At 41.4% G+C, this 15,445-nt stretch overlaps 1 protein-coding gene across 2 annotated transcripts in view; it reads left to right on the top strand.

Moving 5' to 3' along the window:
• Positions 1 to 14,590, top strand: part of LOC148525094 (coiled-coil domain-containing protein 170-like) — an 89,419-nt gene extending 74,829 nt beyond the window's left edge. For both annotated transcript variants that reach the window (XM_088471324.1, XM_088471325.1), the window contains 4 exons: positions 1,139 to 1,312; positions 9,658 to 9,897; positions 11,289 to 11,525; positions 11,998 to 14,590. In XM_088471324.1, coding sequence (XP_088327450.1) covers positions 1,139 to 1,312; positions 9,658 to 9,897; positions 11,289 to 11,525; positions 11,998 to 12,216 — 870 coding nt within the window. In that variant the 3' untranslated portion in view covers positions 12,217 to 14,590. The remainder of the gene's footprint in view (positions 1 to 1,138; positions 1,313 to 9,657; positions 9,898 to 11,288; positions 11,526 to 11,997) is intronic.
• The last annotated feature ends 855 nt before the right edge of the window (positions 14,591 to 15,445 follow it).

The following is a 15,445-nucleotide window of genomic DNA, read 5'->3' as shown; positions in this document are numbered from 1 at the left end:
TTTTAATCACAAATTAAAATTCTCCTTCCTACAACTTCTGAATAATGGTCTCACCTTTTCACATGGAAAATGGTTTACAATATACTTTCTCAGTCCAGCAAAGTATCATTTTTCAGCATTAGTTATCTAGCTGACACTGGCATCATAATAACTTCTCACAAGCGCGGGATTCTGAGATGGCATAACACTTGACAAAAAAGGTTTTTGGAAACACTTCATAAAAGAGGTTAGATAATAATTGTATCAAGCCTCTATGCTTTACATGCATTTAAAAGATGTGAATTAATATGATGTGTCTATTTTATAATGTACATACATATGGCTACTAGTTGTTGTTGTTGTTTTTTAATCTATTTATAATAATAGTTGATACAAGATACAGTATAATAATTATCCAACACATTTTGTGTACAAATTACAAACAAAATATTATTTCCAAAAATATAGCGTATACATCACTGGGTACTAGTTTTTTTTTATTAATGAACTGCAGTTAGGTTCATGCAAAATACAATATGTAACTTAATTTTATTTTACAGTAACAATGTATATTTAGTAATACTAAATAAATATATAATGTAATAATTTTGGTGGAAACAAATTAATTGTTAAAAAATGGTGACACTCACCCAATTTTTTTCAATTATTTCTTTGACTATATATTTTCTTTTTTATTTATGGGCCTTATACAGGAGTGGTAATATATGAAAAATTATGTTTTACCATCATTTTTCCATAGTTAGTTTTGCATTATTACTAACACCACAAATATTCACCCTAATGTAATTGGCTTTCTTTCTAGGAACATCAAATTGGAAAACTTCAAAGTTTATACAATTATAATGCCCTAGATTTATGTTTAAGTTTTAGTTCTAAATTTTATTTTTAATATGGCCTAATATAAACGCCAAAACGTATTTTGACGCTCCAGCCGCAAATATACTATGGATTTTAAGTTATCCCAATATACTTTATGTGCTATTCGAATTTAACACGTCATATTATTATGCATTACTCTAAATCGGCACAGATTTTGATTTGACATACAGTATATTCAAATAAGGCTGTAAATGGATGCTCTAAGGAGTACTATTATCAAAAACATAGGCATATTCACCACTGCTCTTTTATACCGTAGTTCAAGAAATTTTTACTGCAGTTGGCCGAGAAGTTGAAGATAAACCAAGATATTTCATCTGAGAGCCTCGTATCGCAGTACGACATGTTACTGAACAGAGCAGAGGACATTTGTAAGAGGGATAAGGAATTTCTGAGTGACAATAAAACTCTTCTCTATAACCTTCAGAAAAAGGTATAGAAGATATCTATAGATCCCTAATATTTATACATCATACTCTTTACTTGCTGCAACTCAATGTTTAAATAATATGAATACGGTATAGTCTGAATATATTTGGAAGTGTGTGTTGTTGTTTTTTTAAATAAACTAGAAATTATGCTTGTATAATGTAGTTTGCTTTTACTTCTTGTGCTTTACAAATGACAGGGTGTTGTGGGAATGACTATCGGAGGCTACATTCAGTGTAGCTAGGAAGAAGCTAATTTATTAGCAGGTCAAGTGACTACAAGGAGACAATGAAGTCATCTGTAGTTTGCTTCCAGAGTACAGCATGTTCCCTGCACAGCCAGAATCATACATGTTATGTAGGCACGGCTTGTGAGGATAAGAGTCTTAACGCATGATGATTGGACGAAGAATTATAATAATTGTGGTTATAGCTAAAAAAGAAAAGTCACAAGTAGATACAAAAAGAGTTAAAAGCATCACATTTAAAATATACAGTCTTTGTCCGATGTACATGTTTCTTTCTAAGCCCTGTTATGTCTTCGAAACACAACCTTAGCGAGTCCTATATGCTAGTAAGGCTCCCTACCGGTTTCTTTTTACTTTTCTGAATCTCCAATTGTGGCCTTCAACAGTAACATGAAAAACACCTATTAATAGCAATTATCCATTAATATGTTAATTAGTAGTAGTGTACCAATAATATACCAAATAACAGTAATATGCACTGCACTAATAGTAAAGTCCTGTAATATGAGCATATTCACCTGCAGTCTTAACTTGTGCTGTCCTAAGTGTGTTCTTCCTCCAGCTATGTTGTTAGGTGTGTTCTTCCTCCAGCTATCTTGTTAGGTGTGTTCTTCCTCCAGCTATGTTGCTAGGTGTGTTCTTCCACCAGCTATGTTGTTAGGTGTGTTTTTCCTCCAGCTATGTTGTTAGGTGTGTTCCTCCTCCAGCTATGTTGTTAGGTGTGTTCCTCCTCCAGCCATGTTGTTAGGTGTGTTCTTCCTCCAGCTATGCTGCTAGGTGTGTTCTTCCTCCAGCTATCTTGTTAGGTGTGTTCTTCCTCCAGCTATGTTGCTAGGTGTGTTCTTCCACCAGCTATGTTGTTAGGTGTGTTTTTCCTCCAGCTATGTTGTTAGGTGTGTTTTTCCTCCAGCTATGCTGCTAGGTGTGTTCTTCCTCCAGCTATGGTGCTAGGTGTGTTCTTCCTCCAGCTATGTTGTTAGGTGTGTTCTTCCTCCAGCTATGGTGCTAGGTGTGTTCTTCCTCCAGCTATGTTGTTAGGTGTGTTCTTCCTCCAGCTATGGTGCTAGGTGTGTTCTTCCTCCAGCTATGTTGTTAGGTGTGTTCTTCCTCCAGCTATGCTGCTAGGTGTGTTCTTCCTCCAGCTATGTTGTTAGTAGAGATGAGCGGTTCGGATTCTGTGGAATCCGAACCGCTCCGAACATTGGGGATCCGAGTCCACCCGAACCCTGTTCGGGTGTTCACCGCCTGACTCGGATCCCCGTTCGGGGCCGAACGGCGGCCGCCTGATGTCGGATTCTCACTAGAGAATCCGACATGAGGGCTCCTATTGTGTAGCGCTGTGATAGCGCTCTGCCCTACACAGACACAAACACACAGCCGCCAGCGGCAGCTGTGTGTTTGTTACAGCAGCCAATGAGAGTCACACATGAGCTCAGTCTTCCGGCTCCCTCCTCAGCGTGTGACAGCAGAGCGGATGGCGCGGGAGCGGGGATACAGGTAAGTTTTATTTATTTATTTTTTACTTGTGCAAGGGCCGGGAGCGCTACTGGGGGGGTTTCCTCCGGGGGGGTCTGCTACTGGGGGTGTGGGGGGGCCATACTACTGGGGGGGCTATACTACTGGGGGGGCTATACTACTGGGGGGGCTATACTACTGGGGGGGGTCTGCTACTGGGGGGGGCTATACTACTGGGGGGGTCTGCTACTGGGGGTCCATACTACTGAGGGGCCTGCTACTGGGGGGGGCTATACTACTGGGGGGGGTATGCTACTGGGGGGTCCATACTACTGAGGGGCCTGCTACTGGGGGGGCCATACTACTGGGGGGGCATACTACTGGGGGGGCTTACTACTACTGGGGGGGCATACTACTACTGGGGGGGCTTACTACTACTGGGGGGGCCATACTACAGGGGGGCCATACTACAGGGGGGCTACTACTGGGGCAGCCTACTACTGGGGGGGGCATACTACTGGGGGGGCCATACTACTGGGGGGGCTGCTAATGGGGGGCATACTGCTGGGGGGGCCTGCTAATGGGGGGCATACTACTGGGTGGCATGCTAATGGGGGGCATACTACTGGGGGGGCCTGCTAATGGGGGGCATTCTACTGGGGGCACTGCATAGGGGACCCTACTACTAAGGGGACTGCATAGGGGGCACCACTGCTGGGGGCATTGTTTAAGGGACACCGCTACTGTGGGCATTGTGTAAAAGGGGCACTACTGTGGGCATTGTGTAAAAGGGGCACTACTGTGTGTCGTAACATAAATAAGAGACACTACTTTATGGTGTAATGTGAATCAGGCCCTATGTGCGGTGTAATGTGAATAAGATTGTGCACTGTGACTCCTTGGGCCATAGCCCACTATGTAAACAAGTACTGTGATTCTGCTGGCCGTACCCCACTGGGTGGGTGCACTACTTTTAATTTCTGCCACTGCTGTGTGGCAATGTGTCATAGATGTGCTTTATACTGTGGTGTCTGTGTCGTTGTGCCGCTGCTTTGTCGCTTGGTAACCAGTCAGCTCACTGCAACCTTTGGCCAATAATGTTGAAAACAATATTATAAGCTGTGATGTGGTCTAAATTGACTGGAAATTAATGTTATTGAGGTTAATAATACTCTAGAAAGAAAAAAAAGACCAATTTATGTGATTTTAGCTTTTTTTGTAAATTTTTGTAAAAAAATCCAAATCCAAATCCAAAGCCAGTCACCGCAGTTTGGCAAATCCAAATCCAAAGCCGGACGACGAATTAGAACCAAATCCAAATCCGGCAAAAATGGTCCGGCGCACATCCCTAGTTGTTAGGTGTGTTCTTCCTCCAGCTATGCTGCTAGGTGTGTTCTTCCTCCAGCTATGTTGTTAGGTGTGTTCTTCCTCCAGCTATGCTGCTAGGTGTGTTCTTCCTCCAGCTATGTTGTTAGGTGTGTTCTTCCTCCAGCTATGTTGCTAGGTGTGTGTTTCCTCCAGCTATATTGCTAGGTGTGTTCTTCCTCCAGCTATGCTGCTAGGTGTGTTCTTCCTCCAGCTATGTTGTTAGGTGTGTTCTTCCTCCAGCTATGTTGCTAGGTGTGTGTTTCCTGCAGCTATGCTGCTAGGTGTGTTTTTCCTCCAGCTATGCTGCTAGGTGTGTTCTTCCTCCAGCTATGTTGCTAGGTGTGTTCTTCCTCCAGCTATGTTGTTAGGTGTGTTCTTCCCCCAACTATGTTGCTAGGTGTGTTTTTCCTCCAGCTATGTTGTTAGGTGTGTTCTTCCTCCAGCTATGCTGCTAGGTGTGTTTTTCCTCCAGCTATGATTCTAGGTGTGTTCTTCCTCCAGCTATGCTGCTAGGTGTGTGTTTCCTCCAGCTATGTTGTTAGGTGTGTTCTTCCTCCAGCTATGCTGCTAGGTGTGTTCTTCCTCCGCTATCTTGTTACGTGTGTTCTTCCTCCAGCTATGTTGCTAGGTGTGTTCTTCCTCCAGCTATGTCGTTAGGTGTGTGTTCTTCCTCCAGCTATCTGGTTAAGTGTGTTCTTCCTCCAGCTATGTTGCTAGGTGTGTTTTTCCTCCAGCTATGTTGTTAGGTGTGTTTTTCCTCCAGCTATATTGCTAGGTGTGTTCTTCCTCCAGCTATCTTGTTAGGTGTGTTCTTCCTCCAGCTATGTTGCTAGGTGTGTTCTTCCTCCAGCTATGTTGTTAGGTGTGTTCCTCCTCCAGCTATGCTGCTAGGTGTGTTCTTCCTCCAGCTATGTTGTTAGGTGTGTTCTTCCTCCAGCTATGCTGCTAGGTGTGTTCTTCCTCCAGCTATGTTGTTAGGTGTATTCTTCCTCCAGCTATGTTGCTTAGGTGTGTTCTTCCTCCAGCTAAGTGACATAGGGGGAAATGTATCAAACTTTTTAAAGTGTGGAAAAGTGGACAAATGGAGAAGTTGCCCATAGCAACCAGTCAGCGTCTACCTTTTATTTTATAGAATGTACTTGATAAAAGCTAGCTAGAAGCTGATTAAAGTGACACTAACAGTAAGTGTAAATCCCGTCAAGCTTTACACTTAATGTTCGTGCTGCTTTAAATATTAACCTTGAACCCATCGAGATGTGTCTGCTTACAAAACCGCATTGTAAATATAGCCCTTGGTGTTTTCCACCACCATTTGTGTAACTTGGTTTGTTCTTCCTCTAGCTCACTATGTCACTTGGTGGTTTTTTCTTCTATTAGAAAGTTGGTATGTTCTATCTTCAGTTACTGTACATCACTTGGTGTGTTCTGCCTAGAGCTTTGTCATTTGGGGCCTAATTTTGAGATGGGAGTAAAGTAAAAAAGAGCAAGAAACTGTGCACCATGACATAGCATGCTGCAATACAAGGAGTGTGTCAGGATTCAGCCTGGGATTGGCCATTACTCACCGCAGTGCTGGCTTCCCCTGACTAGCTGCGGGGTCAGATGCCAGGTGCGGCAGCAGGTGACATGCGCACTATTATCCCCGTGGCCCTGTTGACTTCCACGCAATCCTCCATATCGGAGTTCCCGCGGCGGCGGTCATGGGTGCAGCCATATTGTCTGTCTCACCTGACCGGAGGGACCGCCCACCAATGGTAGCCTGGTCACCTCTCAGCTGACTATCTCCTCCAATGGACAGCTACCTAAGGGTATAAGGGCCTGATTCAGAGCCGGACGCTCTGACCAGAGCGCTCGCTCTGAATCAGGGCCCTCCTCCATTAAAATGGAGCGTCCTCCTGGACGCTCGTATAGCTGTGGGTCACCACCCACAGCATATACGAGCGTCCAAAAAGATGGTCGCGATGGTCTTGACCATCATACCATCGGACTTGCAACGGAGACCCTGCGGTAGGGTCTCCCTGCCACAAGCCCTGGAGTGATTTTGGCTCTATCAGAGCCAAAATCACTCCCACTGACATCACTAGTGATGTCAGTGGGGCCGGCTTCAGACGGTAGGCGTTCCCATGGAAACGCCTCCGTCTGGCAGGCACGCCCCCGGCACGCCCACCAAAGGGGGCATGCTGTCAATCAACATCGACAGCACGCCCCCTTTGGAGCGAGACCCGGGTCGCAGTCCGGGTCTCGCGCATGCGCACGACGGAGCTCCCTCCGTCGTGCGCATGCGCAGTGGGGAACATCGACCCACTTGTGAGCGTACTGCCGCTTGCGAGTGGGTCTGAATGACCCCCTAAATCAGGACTATAGAAAACAGGAAGTTGCCTGAACAACTTCTCTTCTCCAGTAGCTGCTAGCTTCGGACCGCTGTTCCAGGCTCCATGCTGTTGTATCCTCAGTGCGCTTCACCAGTCTCTGTGATATTCTCCAGTGATAGTCAGCATCGGTTACTACCGATATTCTCCAGTAATATTTAACTTCAGTCACTACTGTTATTCTCCAGGAATATGCAACATCGGTCACTACCGATACTCTTCAGTGATATTCAACATCAGTCACTATCAATACTCTTCAGTCATATTCAACATCAGTCACTACAAATATGCTTCAGGAATATTCAACATTGGTCACAACTTATTCTCTTCAGTGATATTCAACATCAGTCATTACCAATACTCTTCAGTGGTATTCAACATCAATCACTACCAATATTCTTCGGGAATATTCAACATCAGTCACTACCAATACTCTTCAGTGGTATTCAACATCAATCACTACCAATATTCTTCGGGAATATTCAACATCGGTCACTACCTATACTCTTAAGTGATATTTAACATCAGTCACTACCTATACTCTCCAGTGGTATTCTACATCAGTTACTACCGTTACATTCTTTAGGAATATTCAACATCGGTCACTACCGATACCCTTCAGGAATATTCAACATCGGTCACTACCGATACTCTTCAGTGATATTCAACATCAGTCACTACCAATACTCCTCAGTGATATTCAACATCGGTCACTACCTATACTCTCCAGTGATATTCTACATTGGTCACTACTGTTATTCTTCAGTGTTATTCTACATAGATAATTACTGATATTCTCCATTGATAATCTCCAGCAACTCAGTTGCCTTTCTTATCTCCCTGTCAGTTGCTAATTTCTGGGTCCCTGATAAGAGGGCCGCGACCTGCTCATTGGGCGCAGCTAAACCAATATCCCAATTGGAGGGGTCACTGGTGAAAACCACCAATGAGTTAAACTCCGCGCCTCTGGTCAGGTCTCGTCAACACCTGGAATTAGTCTATGAGGAAGTCGTATTTACTTCCTCCTCGTCTAATGCTGCCTCTCCACCTAGTCACCCCGACTCCCAGTCCTCTGACTGGAAACCTCAAGTGCCAGGTCGTGACAGGGTGCAAATACATTTTTTCTTTTGCATGCAGGGTAAATACCGGCTGCTTTTGCATGTAGCCCACAAATACTGGACAGATTTTTTTTCACACTGCAATTTTTTATTTTTTTTTGAAGATTTACTTTACTTTATATTTCAAAATTAACATACAGAGGGATAATAACAATGAGAAATAAATGCCAAGACAAAAATGCAAAAGACATCCCAGTGATAGCGGGGACAGAAATAAACATTGAAAACATGTAAGTGTTAGAGATAAAACATGCTCATGTATTGAAAAATGTCAATATTGTTAAATAACGAGAAATGGAAAGAAAGGGGAGGGGGAGGGGGGACTTGACCAGTGTTGAATAGAAAAGAAAAACAGAGTATAGAAGAAAGAGAATTGACAGAGCTCTAACCATTCAGAAATATATGTAATAAGCGAGGTCTATGAAGGATGCGTGGGATTAGAACAAAAGATCCATAGGGGTAAATTTACTAAAGTGAGAGTTTTTAGAAGTGAGTTTTAGAAGAGATGTTGCCAATAACAACCAATCAGATTCTACTTAACATTTAACTAGCACCTTCTAGAAGATAATAGCTAGAATCTGATTGGTTGCTATGGGCAATATCTCTTCTAAAACTCACTTCTAAAAACTCTCACTTTGATAATTTTACCCCATAGTGTTCCTAGAATCAGTGCCGGTAGCGCAGGGCTGACTTAGGGCGAACCAAGGACTCCATATTTGGATAAATCTAAGTGATTTACTATGAAGGTAAGCTGTTATCTTTTCCGTAGTGGCTATATTCCAAATCTTGAGTTTGGACACGCCCTCACAAATTAAATTCTTTCTGCACACTATGCATTTCCCCCACCTGCAGTGTAACATGGTTTTGTCAAGGTGCAAAGTTACGTTCTCTTTTTGTTTGCTTTACTCTCAATTTAGAATCAGACCCTTGGTGTATTCTGCAGTGTGTCACTTGGCATGTTCATATCCCCTTATTGTATGTAACTTGTCTACTTAAAGCTGTGTCACATGATGTGTTGTATTTTTAGCTTTGTCACTGGGTATATTCTACTTCTAGCTTATTCATTTGGTGTGTCCTACATAGAACTATGTCACTTGCTGTGGCCTACCTCTTGCTAACCGTGCCATTTGGTTGTGTGTTATCCTTCAGCTATGTAACTCTGTGTATATTACTTCTATCCTGCCATGTTACTTGATTATGGGTAATACCTCCAGTTATGTAATTTAATATGCTCTACCCCCACCCAGCCATGTTACTTGGTCATGTATTGCGCCTCCAGCTATGTAACTTTGTGTTCTATCCCTAAATCTAGCCATGCCACTTGGTGGTGCAGTCTACCTCTAGGTACAGTAGCTATATAGTGGTGTGTTCTACCTCCACTCACGTCACTTGGTGGTCTGGTCTTTGTCTAGTTAGCTAGTTGATGGTGTCTTTCTACCTCCAGCCATGTCGCTTGGTAGTGTGGTCTTCCTCTAGTTAGCTAGATGATAGTGTGTTCTACTTCCAGCCATTTCATGGGTGGTGCAGTCTTCTTCTAAATAGCTAGTTGATGGTGTCTTTCTATCTCAAGCCATGTCACTTGGTGGTGTGGTCTACTTCTATGTAAATATGTATATTGTAGCTCCAGGTATCTCACTTGATGTAATCTATACAAAGCACAGAAGGAATATAATGATCAGAGACAGCAAGTTGCCATTACATTTAGGATAAAACCACAATATAAATATTTTTATATTTTTTGACCAATTGACAATCTGTCTATCAGTATAAATAAATTATAGTATCTGTGCAGGTAAATTCTCAGAGGGAAAAACTAGAGTTAAAATCTTCACAAATGGAACAACTACAGAAGAAAATCAAACAGCTGGAAAGAGAAAACGAGCACCAAGCCTTCCTGAGTGCTGAAAATTCAGAGACTATGACAGCCCAAAAATTGCAGAAGAAGGTCGAGAGACTCCAAGGACAGCTCAGTGACATGAAAATTGCTAATCAAAACTTAACGGCTCAGCTTGTCGATTTGAATGCTCTAAAGGTGAACGCGCCACTTTAGGAAGTTTAGCAAAGAATTATACGGTGCTTCTTTTTACTCCTTACAGTAACTGTAAAAAGAAAAGTACAGTCACTCGTCAGGAGTTTCAAAATTACTCCTTGCTTAAAGTTTGTGCTATATCCAAATGAATAAAACATGGCTTTTATTGCCATTATTTTAAAATATAGCCTCTCCCCAAATAATCCAAATTATAACTAGGATAAAAAAATATATTAAATGTATAAGCATCCATGAGTAAATGCTGTATTTAACATGATCATCATCATTATTATAACTTAGCTTTAAAGCACCACAAAAAAATGGTGCTGCTGTATTTAAGTTACTTCTGTATTTTGCAATTTAGGCATTGATTTATTAGGTAACCATGCCATCTGCATTTAGCACACCTACACAGCAATGTGAACCAGCCCTGTTTTACAATACCACTGACCGACTAGAAAGGTGGAAACAGGATATAGTAGTAGTAACCTGCAGGCTATCATTCCCATTAAGTTGTAGGCTTGTGTGTTTGGTCTTCCCTCTCCTTCTCTATTACAAAATGCTGTAAAATAGAGAAGCTCCAATTTTGAAAAATCTTTTAATCATGTCAGCTTATAAAATAAATGGTACTGATATTACACTAGGCATTTTTAGTTAAGTATACATGCATCAGTTAATTCAATAAATAATATTTAACTTTATATTATAGAGGTTTTCTATTAACAAATAAAAAGGCCAATAGAAAATCTACTTGCAACCTAACAAAAATGTATTGGACAAATCTGCAATCTGATTGGTTGGTTCAAAGTATAATATGCAGCGCTAATTGAAAAAAAAAACAAAGAAATTATTATTCAGCTTACCAAAACAATAAAATTTAACTTTAGCTGAATTTTAAATAAATATCCTGCAAATTGAAGTTGCTGTTTTAATATTTCAATTTCTGGACTGTTGGTTGGTTCAAAGTATAATATGCAGTGTTAATTAATAAAAAAATAGAAATTGTTATTCAGCTTGCCAAAACAATAAAATGTAACCTTATCTGAATTTTAAAGAAATATCCAGCAAATTCAAGTTGCTGTTTTAATATTTCTATTTCTGGACTGTTGGTTGGTTCAAAGTATAATATGCAGTGTTAATTAAAAAATATATATATTATTCAGCTTGCCAAAACAATAAAATATAACCGTAACTGAATTTTAAAGAAATATCCAGCAACAGCAAATTCAAGTTGCTGTTTTAATATTTCTATAATATATATTTATCTGAAGGATGGGAGTTGCCAAGTTTATGCAAAACTTAATTAAATTAAATTTTATCAGATAAATTAGCTTATACGGGTGCTTGGTAACCTCTGCTCATTTCAAGTTGTAACTTATTTTCCCGTCTTGTAGGAGAAAATCAACCAGCAGAAGAAAACCATAGAGCTGCTTAGCAAATCTTTAGAAAACCTTGAAAAAATTAAGGAGAAAGCCGCTAATAAAGTGGTAAGCCTGAAATCGGAGCTGGACTACACAGAACATGAATCTGTGGGGGAGAAAGTGAGGAGTCAGCAGATGCTGGAGGCAGTCACTAATGAGCTACGCACAACCAAGAGGGCTCTTGAAGAAGTGGCAAGGAGAGAAAAACAGGTACACTTCGCCTTTTAAAGAGAATCATTAGTATCTTTTAGCAACTCTTAAAAAAAGCTCATTAAATAGTTTTTTGGGGCTGGAACTTGCAGGTACTTGAGAACTGTAAGAGACTTTTATACAATATCTGGGACTAATAAAGGCTTTTTTGTCCCATAGATCTTGTGATGTAACTTTTCGGAAGAATGGGTTTTAAATCTGTCTTCGTAAAGAACATAACAGGAACTGTGCTTTTCTTACCAACCCCAAATTGCAATTAGGAGGTGTTTTAGACAGGTAGATGGAGTAACTGTGAAGAGTTTTAAAAAAAAGGTTTAATGACAAAGTTGGCTAGTGTTAATACATATGATTTTCTCTCCCGCCAAACTGATTTGCTAACCAACTATACAAAGGTAACCCATCTGCTAGTAATGGTGGAAAACAATGGTGGCGAAATGTAATATATTTTTTTTCAATGTGTTATATTCTTCAGCTTGTCGACTTCAGAGAAACCATCACAAGAATGATGGGATTTAATCTTAACACGCTGGCTGTGCCAGATCATGAGATCTTCGATCAACTGAAGCGCGTTTTACGGACACAGGGACCCATTGATGTTGGCAGGACTGATAGATCGAAGTTACCCTATGGCTTCCGGACAGGGAATGGTGAAGCAGAATACTCAGTGCAGCACATGAATCCCAGATTTTAGTGACGGCTCAAGTAAAACTCTACTGGCAATTGGCATCACACTCTTCGTACAAGATTTAAAATAAAATATTGAATATTGTGCAGCAGTACACACTAAATAAGATATCTGATTGCAAACATATAAACAGAAGAAGTACAGTTTATTGCAGTAACTGGCGCCTCGTGGCAAGAAATAATTATGCATTTAGTGTGTATGTGTTAGAGATGTGCGCCGACCCCTATGGTTTGGTTTTGGATTTAGATCCGGATTCATCTTCGTATTTTGGTTTTGCAGAACCACCTTCACGTGTTTTGGTTTTGTATCTGTATATTTTTTATTTAAAAAAAAAAAAAAACACCTAAAATTACGTCATTTTGACCTGTTAGCATGCAATCCAAAACCAGAGTTCGGCTTTTAAATCCGTGGGAAGATCTGAACCGGGACTCGGTCCGACTCGGTACCCCAAAGTGATTCCAAACTCGGACTCGGAACCCCTAAATTCGGTTGTTGTCTGTTCTCGGAGAATGTGGATGTAGATAGCAGGTGACTGGTTTATTATCCCAATTGGCCATGATGGATGAGATCCGTAAATCCAGAATCTGACCGAGCATTCAAAGCACTTCCAGAATTACCCCATACAGACCAATAGCGATGACCTGTGGTCATCTTCTACTGTATTTATCATCATTCATTCTCAATGATATGATTGGTTTAGATTAGATTATTATCAGGCATTGCAGCATGTCTAGTTTGCATAAACTAATCTAACCAAAATACATATTTATTAAAAGATAACACATATAGGAACCGACTCAGAGATGAACATTATGTCGATGCCGGACGCAGTGGAGCGATTTTTTTGCATGTGTCAAAGCCGTACTGCACATGTGCGGCGAGGGATCAGCGATGACAGTCACAGAGAGGATTTATTAACAAAGTGAGTGACAAGTAGCCAGCATACGCGGGAGGTAACTGGGTTAGTTAGTAAAACGCAGGTGTGTTGCAACCGATGTGCGAATGATGTTCCCAATGTTCCCTCTTATGTACGTGAGCGGCAGATGTGAGACGACGGAGGTGGGCATCTCAGTGCCCAAGACGGCGGATAAGTTATAAGCATATTTTCACAAGTCCACTTTGTACGGAATCGCAGTCGCAGCAGGATTTGCCTCAATCTCTGAATAAGACCAACAGTACACATAAAGTATACCTAATCTTTGGCTATGGTGCTCTGCTTACTGTAATAAACTCTGCTCCACCTGCACTGCATGTAGCTACAAAATAATATATCATTCCTTAGCTTTACAGTATTAATGTCAAAGTAATTATCGAACACGAAAATAATTATTTTAATGATTAATAAATTGCACAGATGTTTTTTACATAAACTTAAAAGCATCAGCAATACATCTACTGTTTAGGCAATAAAACCTTTTTAATTTCCTTAATTGTGTGCGATTGGTACCTTATAAACACACATACATATATACACACACATGTCACACATACATTACACACGCACACTTGCACCATGTCATTAGGCTCCTCCCCCTAGTGGCAAAATGCCGTGATTTGCAGGTCGATCAGGGGGGCGGAGCCAAATGACGCAATTCTAATGGAATCACATATTGGCTCCTCCTCCTCCTCCTGATTGACCCATGAATCGCGGAATATTGCCGTGAGGTGGACGGGGCTTAAAAACATGGTGCCTGCTATCAAGCCTGTCAGAGGGGGTTTCTGGGTACTCAGAAACCCCCCCTGCATGCGCTACTGCATTGGAATACAGAAGTGGACAAAACATCTACATTGAGAGCTTCAAACAAACTGTTTTTTGTTTTGTTTTTTAAATAAAGTATCCTGACCTTGAGTAGTTTTATATGCCCATTAAACAACTCACCACAAGCTATAGGGGTCTTGTCAATGCTGGTTTAACAACAGGGCAGCCAGGTCAGTTGCCCAGGGACCCCCACACATAGCTACATTACCAGCATGAAGGGGGCACTGTGGCATATGTGAGTTGGGGTATAGCACAATGTAAGCTGGGGGCACTACAGTGTGTTTAACACCTTTGTAGTGCTGGGAGTATTTACACATTATACTTTTTAATAGCATTGCCAGCAAATCCTATTAACAATTTTATTGGTAGGGGCCCCCACAAGTTAGTTCCCCTGGGGCCCCTACAAACCTAAATCCGACCCTAGTTGTAGTGTTCTTATTGAGATGATATAGCTAGTGACAATATGCTCTAATACAGAGGAATTCTGTAGTCGTAGTCACCAGAAAAGTGTCATACCCCCAACATGAAGGAATATTTGTTACATTAATCTATGAAAAAGTTTTGCAGAGTATTTTGAAAGGCAATATTTTTGTAAATTTGATTTCCTGTTGAAACGACTGATATATTTAGTGTGTTAAAATAATATAATAATAATTTGTTACTGAATAATGTTTTTTGTTACGTAAAATATTAAACACATCTAACTATAATAATATTTGCTTCTGTGGAACTTACTGGTTTAGACTGTAACTTTAGATACCTGACTGTGCCGTGCATGTCTGCTGCACATATCGTATTAAGGGCTCTATTTATTAACATTATTTTTACTAAAATAAAGTGAAAAAGGGTGTTTTCACACCCTTTTCACATTATTTTAGTATCACCTATAGTTATTACAGGGCAATTGGAGTAGAATTCGTAAAATTCTACTCCAACCCCTAAGTATCACTTATTTTTAGTAATCAGATCGCATTTCCCAAAATTGTAATGTGAAATGTGATCCGACCAAAGTTACTAAAAATAAATTGTAAAAAAATATCGGGTAAAGCCCTGTGATAATAACGCCACCTGGAGATGGCGTTATCCAGGGTCTCCCCCGGTTACCGGACTCGTACTCTGCTCTAAAAGGCAGAGCAGAGCCGGGAGCCGTCCCCAGTGATCAGCTGTGTGGTCTAAACAGACCGCAAGCTGATACACGGGCTCCGGTGATGTCTCCCCTCCGGTCAGCTGGTCTCCCATGCTGCACTGCAGCCCGGTCATCAGATGATCGGGTCCCAGTGCAGTATGGGATATGAGCTGACCGGAGACATTGAAAGACATCACTGGAGCACCGATGACTGCAGGTAAGTGCTATTAAGGGAGGGGGGGTTGTGGGGGGGTCCGCGATCACGGGGGGTGGGGCTTAGTGTCAGGGGCGGGACTTAGCATCGGGGGTAGCAGCAGCGGCCGGTCGGCGCATGCGCGGGTCACTAGTCA

The sequence above is a fragment of the Taudactylus pleione genome, unplaced genomic scaffold (assembly GCF_031769625.1).
Source record: "Taudactylus pleione unplaced genomic scaffold, aTauple2 ptg000113l, whole genome shotgun sequence".
In the NCBI taxonomy this organism is placed as follows: domain Eukaryota; kingdom Metazoa; phylum Chordata; class Amphibia; order Anura; family Myobatrachidae; genus Taudactylus; species Taudactylus pleione.
This window is presented reverse-complemented; position numbering and strand designations above follow the sequence as displayed.